The 21,992-nt window shown below is 42.5% G+C and overlaps 1 protein-coding gene across 1 annotated transcript in view; it reads right to left on the reverse strand.

Annotated features, from left to right (window-relative positions):
- Col6a6 (collagen type VI alpha 6 chain) overlaps positions 1-21,992 on the reverse strand; it is a 135,879-nt gene that overhangs the window by 16,186 nt on the left and 97,701 nt on the right. Inside the window, exons 25-33 of the mRNA XM_028756796.1 lie at positions 20,103-20,165; positions 18,991-19,041; positions 16,247-16,282; positions 15,298-15,360; positions 9,162-9,224; positions 7,885-7,920; positions 7,737-7,773; positions 5,079-5,090; positions 1,987-2,480 (exon numbers count right to left, since the gene is read on the reverse strand). Of these exons, the coding sequence (XP_028612629.1) occupies positions 1,987-2,480; positions 5,079-5,090; positions 7,737-7,773; positions 7,885-7,920; positions 9,162-9,224; positions 15,298-15,360; positions 16,247-16,282; positions 18,991-19,041; positions 20,103-20,165 (855 nt within the window). The remainder of the gene's footprint in view (positions 1-1,986; positions 2,481-5,078; positions 5,091-7,736; positions 7,774-7,884; positions 7,921-9,161; positions 9,225-15,297; positions 15,361-16,246; positions 16,283-18,990; positions 19,042-20,102; positions 20,166-21,992) is intronic.

The raw sequence follows: 21,992 nt of genomic DNA on the forward strand, positions 1-21,992 counted from the left end.
AGCCAGGGGCTATTCACTGCTGTGTGTTTCAGACTGGCCCATGAGCTGCCAAGGATTCTCTCTCTGCCCCCATCCCTCTGTAGGAGTGCTGTGATCGCAGACTCACGACTGTTTTGAGCTTACATGGATTCTGGAGACTAAAACTCTGGACCTCAGGCAAAGTGCTTCACTACTGGGCGGTCTCCCTACTCTACAAGGCTCAATCTTTTAAAATAGGTCTTTCCTTAGAGAGTCTCTAGACAATTTAGGTAGAATCAAGAAACTGTCTTTGTGGATGTTAACACTGAAAAGTTGATAAACTCTAAACCAAAACACCTAACCCCAAACCACAATACCTTTTGTACACTGTGTTCTGTTCATGTACTCTCCGAGTAGGTGGAACCCTGTCAGTTTAAGTACTCATCACAAATACCACCAAGTGTTTTCTTCAGGATATGAAGTTGTCCTTTGTTTTATAACTAAGCTTGCAAGGACTCTCTCACTAAAATCACTTACAGAATTTCCAGGCTTCATTTGCACGGCCCTGACACAGGCTTTTCTAATCTACCTACAGTATCCTTTAGAGGAATCAACCTTTTTTTGTTAACATAATTCTGAGTCCACTGATGCTAAAAGTTATTTCATCTCCTGTGCTCCCCTGGTCCCATCAGTATTAAACAGCATCAGGCTATTGAAAAAGAGCAAAGTTAATCATCCCTGTGCTTGCTAGAATGTTCTGGGTCCTGAGGCACAGTGGTTTGCCGCTTACTCTTTACATGAGCTGTCAAATATTGAGACTTATTTCCCATGCATTTCCCAGTACTCTTGTACTGCTGCCTGGGGCTCTCCATGAACAGGGAGCCCAACACCATGCTGGGATGGCACTCACTGGAAGGATATTTTGTTGGGGCCAGTTTGTCTTTTGCAATGAAGAATGGGAAGTTGTGGGTGTCCATCCCAGGTGGTTTACTGAGGGATGCCACATGCTGGTTTAATCCTTAATCTAGGAAGCTTTAGATGGAATGGCTTTTCTTTTATAAACTGGGGACATTTACATACCTGAAGTTAAAAAAAAATCAGCCTATTTGTTTACTTACTTTGCTTTTGTGTAGCTGTGTGATACATGGATGTGTTCTTTTTGTGTATTTGTACATGTGTGTGACATGCATGGGGAAGCCAAATGTTGTTGCCCAGATGTCTTTCTCAGTCACTCTCTACCTTAATCTTTGAGAGAGAAGGAGCTGATCCTAGAGCTCAGCCACTCCTTCAGTCTGGCTGGCCAGTAAGCTCCAGGTTGCCATCCCCAGCCTTGGACACTTTCATGCTTAGCCTTTGTGTGGGTGCTGAGGACCTGAAGTAAGGTCCTGATGCACGTTACCAAGCTGTTTCCACAGATCCACAGATTAAGTTTTGAGACATTCTCACATAACCCCAAACCAGTCTTGAACTCACCAGTTAGGTAAGAATGCCCTAAACTGGTTCTCACACTTCTGCCTCCCAAGTTCTGGGACTACAGGGGTGCGCCCTCACACCTAATTAGCTAGCTTTTCAAAACTACACAGCAATGACTACTACCGTGACCATCTCAAGGACACTCCTATCTGTTTACTAACCTCCTGAGTTTAGTATCTTTGGAGGCAGAGGCCACGCAGTAGGTAGCTAGGGAACCTGTGTTGAAGCAAACTGATCATCAAACCCTAACATCGCCACTCTGGTCTGCAGCTGTGGAACCTGGACCAGAAGCTAGCCTTGTCTAGGCTCAGCCTTTCACCTACAAAACGAGAAGAACCAAACTTCATCTTTGCACAGTACTTGTGAGTATTCAACAGGAAAATGAACACATAGCTTACCAGTGCTCGGTAAACAGCAATAAAGCACCTACCCTTGTATTTCTCTAACTGGAATGACCTTGTTCTGAAGGCAAGAAAATGTAGCTATGTATTTTCTTATGAGGTTTCTGAATATTGGTGAAGTACGTGAACAAAAAGTGTTTTATGCAGTGCTTACCGAAAAGGAACGCTTGACGGAGGGCACGTTTCTGAATGCAATCACCACTGGTACAATGTCCAGGGCACTGAACTCCATGGCAGCTGTGGTAATGGACTGGGCATCGGCTGACTGGCCACTGCTAAAGAACGTGGCGATTCTTCTCACATGAGCTCCTGGAAGGGTTCTCTTGAAGACATTCCTGGAGATGAACCTCATGGCTTTGCCAATCTCCCTGCCGTCGGAGGATCTCTCATAAGGAAGAGCTTTAATTTCCCTGAGCAGCTGGTCCTTCCTGTAGGCATCTGAGAAGCGGAGGAGGTACCTAGTGTAGGAGTTGTAGGCTAAGATAGCAACTCGGGCACCCACAGGGCAGCTGGCCTCCCTAACTTTGACATCCCTAACTAGGGAGATCATCATCTCCTTCATCCGCTCAAAGTCCTGCTCTGTGACATCCCGGGACTGGTCCAGGACAAACACCAACTCAGTTGGATGCACTGGGCACTCAGGTTTTGCTGAAAGACAAAAAAAAAAAAAAAAAAAAAAAAGTGCCTCCTGTCATCTAGGATGTTTGCCTAAAAGCAATACATGGAAAGCAAAATCATTTTAAATGCTAACTATTCAAATATTTAAGCATTAAATAATTAATAACCCAAATATTAAAACAATTAAATATTAAATGTTTACATCTTGAATCATTAAAATGGCTGTTCTAAAAGCTGGCTATATGCTCCTCCAGGATAAGCAGAAAAGAAAACAGTCAAAATCAACATGATTTGGGATTAAACTTGTAAGTTAATTACCCAATCCCTTCTAAATGGTAGAACTTGTTTGGAAATGTCCTTAGCCCTGCAGAAGCTGGCTCAAAGGCATGGTCGTTCGCATCTGTACTCTAATCATGGTAAAACAGAAATTCTTTTCACTTAATGAGGGGAAAAAAAAACAAGGGGAAAAGAACTTTCAAGGAATTGCTATGAAGACTCCTTTTATAATTAAAAAACAAATGGAGGATAAAGGACTAGGGACATAGCTCTGTCAGTGTGTTGTTCATCTGGCGTGTGCAAAGTCCTGGGTTTGATCCCTAGCACCACATAAGACAGATATGCTAGCATATGCCTGTACTCACATACTTGAGTGGTAGAGCCAGGAGGATCAGAAGTTAAGGTCATCCTGAACTACAGAGTTCCACAGACAAAAGGAATGACTCCATGGCCAGTTATGGTGCATGCTGATGCCAAATCAGTCCATCTCAGCAGAGATGGGACATAATTTGTTAGCCTCCAAGTTTAATTAAGGGGATGAGCAGATTTTTCAAAATCAAAGTAATGTTAATTTTACAATTAAAAGGGGAATCTAAAGTGTGGACTTGATGCTTCTCTCTTTGTGTTTGGGTTGTTTTGTATACAGTACAAAACCAACAACGATGCTGGTAAAAAGTAGGGATACAGGGAAGAAGGAGTTAGCAGTGCAGCCTGAAAACACAGAAAAAGTTTCAGTTTTCAAAGGAAAATAAATACTTATGGGCTAATTCGAAGTAATAGCCTCAAACGCAGTGTGCTGTTTCCCGGAGCCCAAGGGCTCCAGAGAGTTTGTGCTGATGGCTTTTGCCTGACACAAGGCAGGTGGCGTCTCTCCCAGCCTGCCTAGCAACTCATCCTCTGGCCTTGTTAGTAATTAATACTTTTTATTTGAAAGTCATTTGTAATAAATGATTATGAGGTTAGACCCCAAGTCCATATTTCTTAGTGACCGTCTACACAGCTAGAACAGCCACTCCACGGTGGAGTTTGCACCTCGCTGCCAAGTACATTTTATCTACTTACCCACAAGAAAACCCGAGGAATCCACAACACAGTGAAGACTAGAGAAACAATTAGCTTTACGTCCTCTTTCACGACTTGTGTCGTGCACCTAGTCCTTCCTCACTACCAGCATTTACCCTTTCCTATTAGCCCCGCAACACGGTGTACTGCACCCACACGTACCTTTGCTTTTATACATAAGAGAGGCTGTGTGGGAGAACATGTGGTTTTCTTTCTGAGGTTGTGTGATCTTATCTAACATTATGGATTGGAAGTTCATCTACCCAGTTTGAAGCAGCTTCTAGATTCACCTCCTTTGTTTTTAGCATGCTAATCTCTCTCTACCTCTGTGTCACAGGGATACTGTGCTCTGTTGTTTTCTAGGGAATGCTTAAGTCTGCTTTGTTCCACAGCTCTGGTATTTGAATTTCTTGCCTTATACTTAGAAAAGTGTGTCTCCTTTAGTCCTGACTTCAAGTTTGCTGCTTCAGGGAGGAGTCCTGGTCCAAAAAGTATCCACCCCTGCTCCTGACATTACCCCATTAAGGTGCAGCCTGTGCTTTATCTCAGATTCTGAATGCATCTATTTGTTTTCTATCTGAACTCTCCATGAGAATGGAAGTATGTAATGGATCTTGTCTGCTGTCAACCCTGTCCCCAGCTCAAAACAAGAGACTAGATCACAGGAGGCTTAAGTCCTTACTAAAGGACTGAATTAGCAGAAGGCAAAGGCTGGTGACTATATACGGGAACATATATGTATATACACTCTGTGTGTGTCCATGCATATTTATCAGGCTGATACAAATGTATCATGTAATAAGCATTGGTAAAATGACTAACATGAAGCACGAGCTACCTCAGCCTCAGCATCACCTCCACCTCACATTTCTCGAATTTGTTATCTGATCCTATTTCTCATTCTGTTCCCTGCATCCTAATCACTGAACTACAGAGAAAACATGACAGAGATGGGGGAGAGAAAAGGAAAGGTGGAGTTGGAAGAGGGATTCGGAGAGGACAGAGGAGAGAAACGGAGGGGGAGAGGGAGGAAGAGTATTTTTAAAACATCAGGTGGGTGAATGGAGATGCATGTCATTAGCATATGAGTCACAACAAAATGGCTTCCAGTGGGAAATGGGAGTGAAACTCAGCTATAGCTGATGAGTCCTCAGAGGGCGAGAGCCTGCTCTGAGTGTGAGCAAAGGAAGGTCAGGTCCAATTTCTATCATCACCATCCTCCATTACGTCTTCCAGATGGGAGACACCTTGGAGCTTGAGTAAAGCATGCTGTAAATGAAGACCACTCACCATGTCTGCCAGCTGGGGAGGAAGAACAAGAGAGACTGGGTTATTACTTGGTAGGACACCAGGGTTTTAAACTGCTCAGGAAAATCAAAGCGATGGGGCCATGTCCACTCAATACTCAAGGCAACAGACAGTATGGAGAAAACAAAGACTGTGACCTGCATCCCGGTACAGAAGGGTTCCATCCAGAGTGGAGGGATGGGGGAAGAGGGACGACATGTAGTTGTAAATCAGCACCCTGCAGGCAGCTGTGGGACGTGGAGACCCTCTGTCTGAGATGGATTGTGGTGTCTCAGGGGCTGAGCTCAATTTGGGAAGTTAGAGGGTCTTGATCCCTCTTTATAACTTCTTACATATCTATAGATGTCAACTATACTTACATGCACTCATGCACGCACACATACATCATATGTGTGTGTTTGGTTGTTTGATTGTTTCCTTGTGAAGAGACATAGGGGAGGATGGGGACCAAGCCCAAGGCCCGTGTCACTTTCTCATGGTTAGCTAAAGACTGTACCACTCTGTGACATCCTCAGCCCCAAAGGCCTGAATCTTATTTTTACTTTTGTTTTCTGCAGTGCTGGGGATTGAGCCCAGGCTCTTCCTCAAGACAGACAAGTGACCCACCAGTGAGCTACATCCTAAACTCGGGTACATACACATAGATGCAAATGCATACGTGCATATGTGTGTAGACACATAAAAGTGTGTGCATTTGTCGACATAAGTGTGTCTATTTGTACACATAATATATGTCTGCATGGTCTGAGTCTCTCTTATCTGAAAGGCTGGGACTGCTAATATTACTGGTTTCAGATTTTTTCAGTTTGGGATATTTACATATATACATAGTGAGATCTCCTAGGGACAGACTGGAGTCTGTAAACTGAAGGTGAGTTCATATACTGTATTTAGTATGCCCATGTTTTGACTACAGCTTGTCACATTGAGGGCAGATGTGACCTTTTCCACATGTGATATTATGTTGGCAATCAAAGTGTTTGGGCATCTGGGAAGGGTCCCCGTGTGTATGGTGATAGATGCACTCTCGAAGAAATAAACATTGGCTCGACCACACTGTGTAGCCACAAGCCACGGGTGGTGGTTTACATTTCAAATAATTGAATGCAAAACTTAGTTTCTCAGTGATACTCTTTACCTTTGTATCCAAAGCCACACATGACTGACAACTAGGCTGCTGAATGGTGCAGGGGACACCTCCACCATAGCAGATTGTCCCATTGGGCAGTGCTGCTTCAGGTCACTAATTTACAGAGGCCCCATTCCTTGCAAAGACAGGCCTGGAAGATGCCCTGACCGTACTCAAATGGTTGTGCGCCTTTATAAAATACACAGAAGTTATTAACTCCTTTTATGTTCTAATTCATACTTCTGAAACAATTTTGTGTACTTGGGCCACCTGTGCTGGGTGGAACGCTCACATTTTGAAGGACCAGGTACCACTCTTGGTTCCCACACTCGTCATTACTGGTCACTTGGCTCACATGTCACACAGAAACCTACTGTGCTAATTCAACCTCAAAATGGCCTAGCTCCATGGGCTCAAGGTACAGGCATGGATTGCCACCTCCGTTTCTTTCTGCTACAGGAAAGGCAGAGTCCTGAGCACCTTGACTCAGTGGCTTCTAGAGCCATTAAAATTCTGTGTCTGTGAGTCTGGAAAGATAGCTCAGTGGTCAAGAACACTTGCTGCTCTTGGAGAGGACCTAGGTTTGATTTCCAGCTACACAGTACCTTCCAGCTATCTGTAATTCCAGTCTAAGGGGTTTGATGCCCTCTTCTGGCTTCCATATGCATTTATTGTAATACACTAAGTAACACACATGCACATATACATATACAAAACAAATAGTGTTTTGGTTTTTTAAGTTCTGTGTCTCTAGGAGTATTACCCTCTATAGATATGGGGTCTGCTTTATCTGGGTTTTCTCTCAAAAATGTCTTGAAGAAATATTTTAACTCTTCTTTTCAGTTGCGGTATTTACATGTTTAAACCAATATTCAACACAATGTAGGTGCATGTAAATACAGAATTATAATGTCAGTTGATATTTACAACACTAAGGGTTATACCCTGTTATGAGGATCTTAAATTCAGAAGCACTTTTGCCATATCCGAATACCTTTTTTGATTTTTACATTTTTGAGAGTGAAAAAAATACTGGCACAATAAGTGTTTCTATCAATTTTCCAGTCAGTCATTTCAGGAAAAGAGTTGTAGAGCATAGAGCAAAGCCGGGGCTCCCACCCACCAGGCCACATCAGCACAGCTGTCTCTTCCCACTACCGACCTCAGTCTGTCAGTTACTGTCTAATACTAACAATCACCTCAGACTCCACCATCTGACCATCAGGAGTGTTCTGATCCCTGTATGCCCCAGGTTTAAAGCCCACAGTGTACATGACCGCACTGCACTGGGAACAGGTTACAACCCACACACTCTGGCACCCGAGAGAGGACTTGATACACCAGGCACCACCACCTTCCTGTGGACTCAAAATTTCCTCACGGCATCCCTAATGTGAAGAGATTGGTTGACAAGTTGCATCTGTTCTGAGAGTGCCCTTCACCTGACTTCCTTCTAAGAAGCTGATAGACTGGGAATGGGGTAGAGGGGTCACTTTCAGCAGGGTACTTACGACTGTGGTCCCGCACATACTGAATGAGGTCACATGTCTGCAGTTCAAAAATAAGACATGGAGAATTAACCACATCTCTGGATCGTGAAGTTTATAAATAAAGTTAAGAGCATGCTCAGAGCACCCTGCTGCAATAGGAGATACATACGGAAAATGAAGCCAGTCCTCGGGCCCCTTTCATGCCCTAGGAAAGGAAATAAGCAAAATCTGTTTTATGGCTGCAGAATTACACCTCAGTAGCCATTGTCCTGGGAACTCTTTGAAAAGTGTTTACTCCTTTGAAGTTAAAGGGAGCAAAGAACACAGGTAGGACACACATTGCCTTGTGAAAGAGGGCACGGGGCAGGGGGTGCACACAAACCTTCAAGGCCACTTTCCCCAAATCCTGGCAGAGATGCTCAGAACCTGATGGAGCTGCCTACCTGATGGAGGCCCACAGAGCTCTGGAGCAGGTGTTCGGCTTGCAACTAGCAAAGGTTGAGCCATCTGTTCCCATCTACCTCTCAAGTCTTAGAAGCTTCCACCTGATACTATATCTCCACTGTGATACAGCAGCCAAAGATGAACCTAGATCACTCCTGTCCACAGCTGATGGACAAAGGGGTCAGCGCAGCCTCAAATATCTGAAAAGCTCACTGAGCATCTTTCTCCAAATGAATGAATATACACATGTGTATGTCTGAGTAGGGCAGGGAGGGGGCGGGGAGTGGAAAGAACAAAGCTGACTTAGCTTTTTTTTTTCTTTTTTTAACAGTCCCAGCCTAGAACAGGAAGAGTCTTGGCTTCTCCCAAACAGAAACACTGAAAGAAAAATGCAATGGTGCCCCACACCATGTCCCGATATGTTCCACAGGAAGGCGACTTTAATCACACACACTGCTCATCATTTTACACATGTGCATGCACGTGCACACATGTGCACATACACATGTGCACATGCATGCACACTACATTCACTGAACACTTGCTAACGTAGGATGGAGGCAGTGGCGGGGCGGATAACCAAACCCACTCATGAAGAGTGCAGAATCTCGGGCTGCTGAGACTGCTCAGTGGTTAAGGACGAAGTCAGCAAGTCTGGTGACCTGAGTTCAGTCACCAAAACACACATGGTAGAAGGAGAGAACTGACTCCTGAACTCATTCTCTGACCCCTACAATGTGCCATCTCCCAAATAAATCAACCTATGAATATAAAAGAAGATATTTTGGACGAGAACCTCATTTTGGCATGATTTTTCCCTTTCAGCCTCCATTTCCTCCTTTCCGTGTGAGATATTTAATCGACCCCATTTTCTAGAGCACACAGGAATAGTAAAATATGTGGACAGGCAGCAGAGACAGAAGGTGTATGCACCGGAAAAGTGGCAGGCCCGTGCCGTGAGCTCTAAAGTGTGAAGACCTCACAGGATGTATTCCTACTTACCTTCCGTCCAGGGGGTCCTGGCTCCCCAGGGGATCCTGGCTCTCCTGGAACCCCAGCAGATACCTCAAAATAGAATTAAGTCACCTTAAAATCATACTGTATATATGCGTGAATGGTTTAAATTCAAATTTAAAGTATTGACACTATTTCAAAAGTAGAAGTACCAAAGCAAAAAAAAAAAAAATCCATCTTCATTTTAGAAAATAGATTTCTAAAATACATGAAGGGATAACAATTTGTTCTTAAAATACTACTTGTTAACTTTTTTTTGTTCTTTTGGTATTAGGATGTCTTTTTTAAAAAAACTGATATGTAACGTACTTTTCCCTGATGCCTCTATTTTGGTTTTGTTTCTTTTATAGAAGGTCTTCCTGTATTGCTCTGACTGGCCTCCAATTCATGATCCTCCTGCTCTGCTTTCCATGCTACCTTTTAACTCTATCTATCTATCTATCTATCTATCTATCTATCTATCTGTATCTATCTATATATTTCTTTTGTAACAAAGTATTCTTATACACAAAATCACTTTTCATTGCATTTCATGGCTATGTGGATATACCATGATTTATTCTGTTGGTTTCTTGCTGTTGGCATTTAAGTTTCATGTTGCTTACAAACAATGCTATTACGATATAATTATATACATATTTATATATATAAGTATATATAAATATATAAATATATGTGTATATGAGTATACAATTCTGATTATTAGTGAAGATTACTAAGACTAGAAATTTGAATTTTGTTGGATTAAGGTAAAATGGTTTTCTTAAGAACATGAAGGTAATTAAATTGAAAAACATGCACACAAAATTGTGATCACATGCTAGATAACAAAATCCCCAATCAAAACAAAACAAAATCCATGACACAAAATTAGCAACAACGAAACAGTCAATGGTTGGCTGGAAATCTCTTAGTGGACAGGGCATAATGGTAGTAGTAACATAAAAACAGCAGCTGTCTTGTCTACCGTATGTAAGAAACTTTCTATGCACATTTAACAATACAGTTTTTCCCAGAAAAAAGCTAGGATTTAGGGTTGTTTGTGTGTTTGTTAAGAAACAATATTGTTTTCTTCATTCAAAATGCCATGGGAGAGGATGGCTATAGAGATATTTCGGTTGTTAAAATCACATCTTACTTTCCTACAGGACCCAAATTCTGTCCCTAACACTGATGTCAAGAGGTTCACAACTGTTAACTCCAGCTCCAGGGGGATCCAGCGCCCTCTCCTGGCTTCTGTAGGCACATGCATTCACACACACCCACAGGCAGACAGACATATACATTTTTTAATGCTACAGGATTTATAATCTTTACAGTAATAAGTGAAGTTATCTAAAAATTAATTTATAAAAGCACCACCTACGGAAAAGTTAAGAATCATTAACATCCTTCTAGTGCCAAAATGACATTGACAGTATTGAAAAATGTAATGTAATGGCCTTATTTTATTTAAAATATGTTTACCTTCAAGAGAAAGAAAAGGAGACATGCTGAATACTTTTATCCCTTTCTAATATTTTAATAATAGTTTTTAAAGTAAAAATCAACAGTACGAGGAAAAAGGAAGCCTCGATATTTAGGAACCTGGAAAGCAGTTGTCTAGGTGCTGTGTTGTGATGACTTGGCAGAGTTGAGGAGTTTAAGCCCTGAGCCAGCAGCAGGGAAATCCAAGAACCAGTATGTTTGGTATCATACATTCCCAGAAAGCTCAGGCTTTGACAGGGCCAGATGCTGCCAGAAGCAGAGGTGAAGAGGCTAAATAAGGAGGATTAATGGGGAAAATTTCATCAGGTAGTTGGATACACTTTTCCCCACTAGCAAAAAGCAAAGATAAATCAGGGGTGGGAATCTCGGCAGAGGTGAAGACGAATATTACCGCACTGAGCCAGGAGACCAAATGAAGAGATGTGCTTTGAGTCTGAGCCACCAGCTCTCATTGCCTGTGTCTTCTAAACTGGCATCAGGATCTGTACTCTCTACAAGGGGGTTAGGACGTGTTTTCAGAGGGAAATCTAATTAAAAGGAGATAGAATACCGATAGTAAAGGGTTGTTAAGCATAGGCCTAGCAGACCACTGTCAGTGAAATTTATATCTGGCAAACCTCAATCCTGACTCAGGGTTTCCAATCAGACCTTTTGTACTCAATTCTCAATGTGAATACACCACTCATTCTTGAGATAGCTGAGATGAAAGTCAAGACAGAAGAAAAACCTGTAGGAAACTGACTATGTTGAACAAAGAGGACCTAAAAATATTCACTTAAATCCTAAGAGAGATGGGATGTTTTCATCCATGAAACAAGAACAGTATACTACAGAAAAAGAACAGTCAGATTTTTAGCAACAAACTCTTCAAAGGTAAAGTATGGAACATAAATTAAAAGTAAAATCAAGATGCCTTTCCAGAAAGAAGAACATCAAAGAGAGGTTGTACACAGAGAATAAATACCATATGACGTAAACTCATTGACTCTATCATTATATTGAATGATAGATATTTCAAATGTCCAGAGTAGAGAGCTCTGCAGGGCAAGGTCAAAAGTCAACAAAAATAACAAGCATTTCCTAGAACAGAAGGGCATATATTTTCAGGGTCAAGGGAGGGACCTGCTAATTCTCAGGAAAGTAGAAAAAAAAATGGACCATATGCCCAGTAACAAAATCCATGGCAGATCTACAAGGTGACCCAATGGAGTTCCAGAGAGAAAACACTAGTTTATAGGAATCTGAGTAGCCTTAGACATCCCAAAACAACAAAAGCCGCAAGAAATAATGGAAAACATAATCACTTAAAAAATTCCAAGGAAATAATTCCAACCCACAGCTGTAGACTCACCACATTATTGACACATCTGGAGGTAATAGAAGTCATTTTCAGATGTTTATTGTATCACCAAACCTTCCAGGCGCCTCTCTCCCCTTATCAGCTTGTTAGGGTTTTCATATGAAAACCCCCTCATACCAGCTTATGTTCTGAACTCTTGGTGTTCAGATGCTGGCCCTATCTGGGATGTTTTAGAAGCTTTAGGAAGTGGAGCTTAGCTGGTGGAGTAACTCACCCAATGATATGCCTTAAAACTTAAGACTGTCTCCAGTCTGCTCTGCTTTTCCCTGTTCCCCACCATTATGGTGTTCTGTGCATGAGCTCCAAAACATGAACCAAATGACCATGGACTGGATCTTCAGATACTGGGAGCCAAAATAAACCTCCTCCCCATACCCCGCTCTTTAGTGTGTTTGTGTCAAATACTTTACCACAGTGATAAGAAAAGTAATGAATACAAGGTTCCTGGCACAGTTTTCCATGATGGGAATCCAGGAGGGCGTAGGAGTGGGAGGGAGATAGAGAGACCTGGCCCAGGAGGAGTAGAGGAGGCCTCACAGCCAGATAGATGCAGAGTCCGTGCACAGCAGTGAGACCAGGCTACAGGGAAACCAGATTGAGCTGTTCGGGATGTGCCTGTTGCATATGCAAATATCTTCAGAGAGTGCAATCAGACTTTCAATTCCAAGACAATCTCCTGGGATGAGTGAAGCTTTCAGAGACAAGGAAGCAGGAGGAAGGGGGAGAGAGGGTGGGATCCTTCACCATTTTCTGTTTTGCGCTGGGGGGTGAGAATACCTCAGACATATGCTTTACCACAGCCATGGCCACAGCTTGGGATTGCCTTTGAAAATTTATTTTTTTAAGGCGACAGATAAACGGCATTTTAAATAAGAAAATGTAAGATGCTGCCTGACTCTTTCAGCAGAAGTGCCTGTTGAGAGAAGTTTTGCCACTCCATATGACAGCATATGGAAACATAGCTGGTTGCTCTAACTAGGGAAGGAGGCTAGGTAGTACTGGAATCCAGTGGAAGGCCCTAAGGATGTAGTTAAACACTCTACACCACCCACAGGCAGCCTCCTCATGAAGGCTCTCCAGCTCCAGATGGCAGGAGTCCTACATCCCGCTTGAAACCTATTCAAAGATTTTGGTTTTCTAGTTCTTTTTAAACGTATACATACAAATATACATATATGCACAGCTAAAACAGGTTTATAGATGTTAAAATAGTTAACTCAGTGAACTCAAGCTAAGAATAGAATAATTTCAAGAGACCTGAAAAGACATTCATAATTTAAGGCTAAATCTTTCCAGAGAAAATAGCTGCTCTTCCAGGGGAAAACCTGGACATTTTCAGTGTTTAAACTTCAATTCCAAATCCAAATATTACTCATGTCAAGGAGGGGGACAGAACAGTTGGAGGAGGAGAAATCAGTAAGTTACAACAGTCCAACATAGAGAAGAACAAAGAAGGAACCGAACCGCATCCCCAGAGGTCAAGACACCAGCCCACATGTCTCCCATCGGTTAACTGTACTAAAAACTGATGAAAGGTACTATGGTAGGGAGGGCCCCTCCAAATGGCTGAACCTGTTAGCATGCTGCTGGTGTGTAAGATAAGCCACCCATTAACAGGCTAAGGGAAATGATCCAGAGATGTCTCAATGCGGTTGACATCTGGATTGACTTGAAAGCCTTTCCCAATTATTTTCCTAATTATATTCATCTTCATCATTGCTGAGGGAAAAATGATACAGGATTGCTATCTGAAAACACAAAGAGTTACATCTGGAAGCAGCCCCTTGGGAGCAGCAGGGGAAGGGGACTCGCCTTGTTGTGAAGCCTTACAACCTCCAAACATGAGCCCTACACATAAAGTTCCTGTTTCAGCTTGTAGAGAAAAACTAGATCACAGTACAATTCACTATGAAGACAAACTGGAAAGCTGTTTCAAGTACATGTTTTCTTACAGGTTTTTTTTTCCCTAAGATCTTGTTCATGGACAGGGTTGTAGACCAGTTTTTCCAGTCATGGTTATTCAGAAGGGAAAGAGGCAAAGACTTTTGGGAGACAGTTGTCTTCAGAGTGTCCCATCACATTAAAATCTGTACACACAATCTAAAGTGTACAGTCAACAAATGCAAACATTCCAGTTTTTTCTATCCTTCTGCTTTCTGAGACATGGGCTCAGTGTGTAGCTCAGGCTAGCCTTGAATTTGAGACTCTTCTATGTCTTCCTAATACTGTGAAAAGGAACACGCTGTTGCATTTTTAACCATCTGTAACCAAAGGTGAGCTGGCTCCTATGACACATGCTGAAGAGTTGTGTTTGAGTGACATAAAACATTAGGTGACACTTGGTTCTCCCATAAACTAATAAAGACACATTCAGCTTAACATCCAGACATCTCACAAAGCTCAGGCAAAACCTGGTAAGTGAGGTGAGGACTTTTTAATAGATACCTTATTAAAAGTAGCTCAACAAAAGCTTTAAGAGTCAAAACAAGATGTTAATGGATATCAGTTTTTGCTAAGTTTTCTAGGAAGACTGGATAAACTGATCAAATTTGTCAGTACAAAAACCTTCTTTGGATTACAAAAATTCCTTTAAAAAAATCTTACTTCCAAGGGTTAAGAAAGGTACATGGGCAACAGAATGAGCTAATGTGGTCACTAAAACAGTTCTTTGCCTTCTTGGTGGCCTTGGGAGATGAGAGGGCAGTGGTGTGTAGCTGTAACCCCTGGGGCTTGCTGGCCAGCCAGTCTAGCTAAATTGGTAAGTATCAGGTTCAGTGAGAGGCCCTGTCTTAGCCACTAAGATGGAAGCAGTAGAGAGATAGCTCAGCAGTGAAGAACACTGCTGCTCTTGCTTGGGACCTGGATCTGGTTCCTGGATAGCCAGCCACACAGCAGCTCATGATCGTGACTTACTTATAACTCCAGTTCCAGGAGATGTGATGCCCTCTTCTGGTTTCTGTGGGCATCAGGCATTCACAGGTATACTTTGATACAGGTGGGTGTACACTCAAACACAATTTTTTTATTATTAAATACTAACAAAAAAGATAGCAAGTGATTTGAAAGAGACATTTAACATTGGCATTTGACCTCTGTACATACACATACATGAACATGCACCGGGCATTCATATACACATACACTCATCATACACATGAACACAGTTAACTAGTCTCTTTCTCTCCTCTCCCACTCCCACACAGACATATGCACACACACACACACACACACACACACACACACACACCAGCCAAAGTTATCCTCTGGACAGCTTACCGGTTTGCCACTGACTCCCTTGGGACCAGTCTGTCCTGGATCACCAGGGTCCCCCATATCACCCTATATGAATACATTAAAATTAAATCATTATTGAAATCAAATACATATGTCACAGAGGCATATCTATGTTTGTAAATTGATTCCCATGTAAAGTCTTGTACATTTTGTCTTTTAATTAAAACAAAACCCGTGCTACTCTCTCCACAGCACACCCTGTCATCCACTGGCTCATGGTTCAGTCCTCCAGACCAGAACTCAGGCTCCACGGAGAACCAAAGGCTCCTTTTGTTTGGTCTTCTAACTTTACTGCAGGGCCTAACACTGAGTTCAGTAAAACTTTGCAGAGAAATAGAAGGCACTGGGGTAGAGATTGGCATCATTGATTTGTGACCTGACAGGTGATTTTCCACCTGTCAAGGCAGGCTAAATCTCACCATCTCCACATTTTACTTTTCTTTAAGCCAATAGTTCTCAACTTGTGGGTCATGAACCCCTTTGGGGGGTCGAACAAACCTTTCACAGGGTTGAATAAGACCACCAGAAAACACAGATATTTACATTTTGATTCAAAAAATAGAAAAATTGCAGTTATGAAGTAGCCATGAAAACAGTTTTATGGTTGTGGAACGGTACTTAAGGGTCACAGCATCAGGAAGGTTGAAGGCCACTGCTTAAGCTACGATAGACATAAGGGAAGGAAGACGTTTGAGGCGAAAGCTTTTTAAAAGATTGTCTTATTCTCTTTACCTATAAAAAAAAAGCTTGAAATATTTTAAAAGTTCTTACTCCTAAACAAATAGATCTTATTAAAACTTGGTGGGGACAACCTGTTTCTTCCCTATGCTACCTCATGCTAAGGTAGAATATTTGTTTCTCATTATCTATCCTAAGATACGTCCCCTAGATCTGGAGCATCCTGACTCTCTCAAGACTGAAGTGCACATACCTTTGGTCCACTCTCTCCAGGGAATCCTTCTTGCCCCTGCCATCAACAACAGAGGAAATCAATGCATACACACTTGGCCCAAGGAAATTTGTATTGACTTTAATTCTACCATCTTCCTTGTTTCACTTTAACACTGTGCATCAGGGAAGGGGTGAACCCATTGGAAACTAGGCAGCACTCTCAGAGGAACAAATTCCAGTTTCTAAATCCAGTTACTCATGGGCTACACATACAGGATGGAAATCTAAGATGAGAGCTAGGAAGTACAGAGGGAGAAAGGGATGAGGTAATTATAAATGGCCCATGTTTTATCTGAGTTCATTTAACAGAAGAGAGGGCCACTTGGCCGTGTGTCTCTGAGTGACAAGTGACCTATCTCAGATGAGTTTCAATGGAGAAATTTAAAAAGTCGAAACAGAGTCCAGACTTGACCATTCATCTTAAGGTCCTTTGTTTACCTTACTTTGGTCAAAGACTCTTTGAAGAAGCTTCCTACTCTCACCTGATGAGAAATGTGTATTTAAAAAAACTATCTTTTCTTTTCTGTATGAGCATGGTGTGTGTGTGTGTGTGTGTGTGTGTGTGAAGGGGTCCCAGTAGAGCCCAGAGGAAGACTTCATGTGTCTTCCTCTAACACACTCATCATCTTAGTTTTTGAGACTGGGTCCTTCATAGAGCCTGGAACTCACAATTTTGGCTAGGCTAGCCAGTGAGCTCCCAGGACCCAGCCAAGCTGGGGTTAAAAGCCTCATACTATGTCTAGCATTTACATGGGTCCTGGGGATTTGAACTCAGGACCTCTTGCTTTTATGGAAAATACTCCCACTGAGCTATCCCTCAGCCCTTAAACTGTATTTTCTTTCAACTTTTAAAAGCTTTTGATGAACATCTACTAATGACCAGTGTTAAGGGCGCATTTTGAATTTACACGTATAGATTGCATCAACCAAACCCCTGATCTTCTTCCCACTTCTGAAATTTTAATTATCACTCATCTATCAGAAAAAGCTTTATTCTGATGTAAAAAAAAATCCTTAAACATATAAAACTCAAAAGGCAAAAAGAAAAATTACCCAAATCTTCCTACCTGTAGCTCTAACACATCCCCTGTCCTAATTAACTTCTAGCTTTGTAAAAATGAGTTTTAGGCATGATGGGGCAAAAGTTCTTCCAAGTATAGTCCGAGTTTATACTTTAAATGTCTATAGACAAATTTTAAACAGAGGTCTGGGAAGATGGCTCCATGCATAAGTGTTCAGGCTGCAAGCAGGGGAATCTTATCCCTGGCAGCCTGGTACCACTGGATAGAGACAGGATGACCTTAGGGGATCAGTGGCCAGCCTGCCCTGGCCATCAGGGAGCTCCATGTTTGATGAGAGACTCTGGCTCAAAAAAATAAGGTAGAAGAGGTAAAAGGAGGAGCCCCACCCCGTGTTAACCTCTGACCGCCACGTGAACATATGAGGGCTCATGCACTCTCCCATGTTCACACACATTTTATAACAAACTTCATATTCGATTTATAGAGAATCTAACATTCAAGGTCATAGGCTATTTAATATTTCATTTTCTGTGGGATATTAATGTTTTTAGTTATCCTACATTGTGATGGACATGACCAAAACACATCATTTTTGAGTTTTAATTTTCAAAAATCTTTAGCAGTGAGACTTTTCCTCCCAATACCACCTTGGGCCTTCCCCTGTAGGACTCCACCAGTGGTACTGGTCCCTTCTACCATTCCCAAACTGACAAATCCATATCACTCAGATTGGTGGGATGGAGCTCTGAGTTTTTTGTTGTTGTTGTTTCAGAAAAAAAATCTGTATATTTCTGAGAATTTTGCAATAATTGGGTATTTTTTCATGATGATTGGATGTACATGGATTATCATGGGCTGTGTGAGTTTGTGCATGCACATGTGTGTGTGTGAATGTAGACAAAGGCAGAGGAGAACCTTGGGTGTTGGTCTTCAGGTGTCTTACACCTTTATTTTGAGACAGGGCCTTTGGCTGGCCTAGAACTTTACCAAGTGGGTCTGACTAACTGGCCAGGAGCTCCAAGTTCACCTGTCTCTGCCTCCCATCTCAGCATCGGTGGGATTACAAGTGCACACTACCACACCCAACTATTTACATGGATTCTAGGGACCAAATCCAAGCAATCATTCCTGCAAGGCACGTATTTTACTTACTGAACCATCTTCCCAGCCACTCAGGATGATATTTTAAAGTGGCAATTATTAGCATATCAAAATCACTGGGCTTCAGTCAACTTACTTATTTTCAGGCATTTACATATCCAGTAACAATATAATCATTCATTTTTCTTTTTTAAGATGCAGTTTGGACAAATGCATTGAGAAAGATGCTATAAAAAAGTTCTCACTAATAGCTGAAGCAATCATAACAATAGAAGACAAAGTGTGGACAGCTCCTAAGCGGGGTTATACACAGGACTGCTAAGCTTAGAGGCGGTTCAAACTAGAACATGCCAGATTCTAGCCACCCATCACAGAAAAGCACAGATGATTCTTTTTCAACTTTCAATTTTCACCTGTTCCTAGAACCCTGGCATGATTCTCTTTCATACAGCCCACAGGACATCAATAAGTCAACTATTAAAATAGATTTTGAATCATACCAGGCTGCTTTATACATTGCCTTCTTTCACTTAACCATGGTGAGCCAAACAAACAAACAAAAGCAAATGGAAGAGATCTAGTTTCAGTGGGTATAACTTACCTTTGTCCCTTTGCGACCAATGCTACCATACCCTGGGCTGCCGTCGTCACCCTGTAAGCAAAGCAGCTAATCACACACATTCAGACTACAGAAAGAGGTGGGCTTATTTACAGGAGGTTTGAGTGATAGATTTTGGAATCTATCAGGAACCACTAGGAAGCAGGGTCCTCTAGCTGAGTGGGTACCAGGGACACTGGTGAGGGCACTAAAAGCCCCTGTAAAATAGAAATGATGATAACAGCTATTCATCTACATGATGTTATGAAAAATCAAGAGAATATGCTGGACATCTGGTCATCTTTCAGTAAAAGTAGGCAGCATTATTAGTCAACTCTTCGGAGAGCATCTGTATGTTAATACTTCAACCCTAATCTATTTTTAGTTCACTGAACAAATGAGTCTTGCAAACTGCATGCTTATTAGAAGCCCTAGGCAAAAGGGGAGGGGTGGGATGATTTCTGATCAAGAGGTCCTGCAGATCAGAGGAGATCATTAGAGGATGCTATAGAGAAAGCTTAGTCTGTTTTACCATCTCATCTCAAGAGCATCATGTCCATGATGTCTGCTGCCTTGGAAACACTGGCTAAGGAACCAATCAGAAACGACTGTGATGCCTCTCTCAATTACAGCTAGGACATGATAAAACTAGACAGAGATGGGGTCTTTAAAGCTCTTCTGAGCATTCCCCAGAAATGCAGTGCAGACGTCTGTTTGCTGTGATGTGAATACTATCCCCCCATAGGTCATGTGTTTGAACACTTGGTCTCCAGTTGGTGGTATTTTGGGGGAGGGTTGTGGAATCTATACAGGGTGGAGCCATGAAAGAAGTAGGCCATTAGGAGCAGATCTTGAGGTTTTATAGTTCAGCCCACTTCCTGCTCATTCTCTGCAGCCTGGCTGCAGATGTCATGTGACCAGGGGCCCACACTGCTGCCTATTTGCCTTCCCTGCCATGATGGATCACACTCTGTTGAACCCTAGGCCAAAATAAATCTTTCTGTCACCTTTACTTCTTGTCAGGTATTTGGTCACAGCACAGAGAAAAATAACTGATACACTACTCAAGTAAAAGGTTACAAAGAACAGATCAAACATAGTGAAGACAGACCCACCTGCAGGCCCCGAGGACCTGGAAAACCAGCAGCTCCCTTTTCTCCCAGGTCTCCAGGTTCTCCCTGTCCAACAGAACAACGAGACAGTCCCTAAATTGGTTGCTTTGTTTATCTGAGACAGGATTTCACTCCGAGTCCCAGGTTGGCTGTGACTCTGTCGAAGTCCTCCCTCCCCAGTCCTTCAATGGTAGGACTGCAGGTATGGACCTCCACGTCTGACTTTCATTAGGTTGTTTGTGTAAGGGCAAATCAGAAATGATGGCTGAAGGTACTGTTTAAGTCCAATGTGTCACAGCCATGGATTTGTACCCAGGCTTGCATATACTGTACAAATGATGTGTAAGGAATGGCTATGGTGGGCCAAAGGGGTCTCCTCCATCCATCATCCAAGTCTCACTGGGTTGGATTTCTTATTGAGGGGAGTTCACTATCTCAGCCACTCAGTGTCATGAAAATGTCCCCATATTGATCTAGGAAGGAATATCTCTGTTAAAAATATTAACAAAATCACTTCTCATGATGACCTGTGCAAACCACCTCGCTCGGAGGATGGCAGATTTATTAGGTTCCAGACTGGGGTGGTTTGTCAGACTTTTGTTTCTGAATGATCTTGATAGCTTTGAGGAACATTGATTACGTATTTTGTAGGATGGTTCCCCACTAGGGCTTGTCTGGTACTTTATTTTTTTATTGGACTGGGTCTATGGGCTTTGAGGAAGGAGAGCATAGAGGTACATCACTGTTCTTCCTGCATCTTATCAAAGGTAGATCATGCAATGTGGCTTTACTTCTGTGGTCACTGCCCCTGAACACCTAGTTGGTGTCATTTTGGTACAGCTTGTCTCACTATTAAGGCTGGTGGTTAGCTCATTTGGAAGAACAGAAAGCTCATCCAGTGAGTTTGAGAACTGTGAACAGTGAAGTACCGGGGTGACACAGGATATAGGAGGGGATAATGGGGGTCATTAACCCCAGGACTCACTTTCTCAGAGTGCTCTTAGGGGCCATGCATCCCACAAACACCCAGGACTCTTGCATGAAAGACAACTCCCAGCTTCCTTTGAATGGATTTCATAGTAGACACCAACAATATGTACTTTAAAACTTCCCAGCTGACCCAAGTTTGAGAATATCCACTTTAAGGCAGGAAAGCAGGGAAGTCATATGGCTTACCCAGGGCCAAATAAGCAGTCACTCAGTTACTGGTAAAGCCCGGCATGGAACTCAGGATTATTGAATGTAAATGTATGGGAGTACAGTCTGGGCAGGTATTCATCTCAGTCAATAGTGACACCAGAAATCAACCCTTGGACTTGCACTGGGACACTTGCCATGCCCCCAGTTCTAGCCACCATATTTAAAAGTTCCTGTTGCTAACAAAGCTCTTGACACCCATGGCTTCCCTTAGTGCCCATGGCTTCCCTGCCCATGTCTCTCTCCTCGCTCTCACTTCCCACCTAGCTCTGCACTCCATCCACCTCTGTGCCTCTCTTTTGGTCTGATGTATCACACCCTATAGAGTACCCTCATTTCATATGCATTGTGTATGCATCCATGGAAACACTCACACACACCCATCCTCACACACACTCCCCTACACACAACCCTATACACACCCCTACACAGACTCCTACACACACACCTCTAACCATACACCCCTACCCATATACACCCCTACACACATACACTTCTACATACACACCTATACATATACCCCTACACACCTCTAACCACACACCTCTACCCATGCACACTCCTATACACACATATACTTCTACACACACACACCCACATACCCCCACACACACCTCTAACCACACACCCCTACCCATACACACTCCTATACACACATATACTTCTACACACACTTACATAGACACCCCTACACCC

The sequence above is a fragment of the Grammomys surdaster genome, unplaced genomic scaffold (assembly GCF_004785775.1).
Source record: "Grammomys surdaster isolate TR1022 unplaced genomic scaffold, NIH_TR_1.0 126131, whole genome shotgun sequence".
Classification (NCBI taxonomy): Eukaryota; Metazoa; Chordata; class Mammalia; order Rodentia; family Muridae; genus Grammomys; species Grammomys surdaster.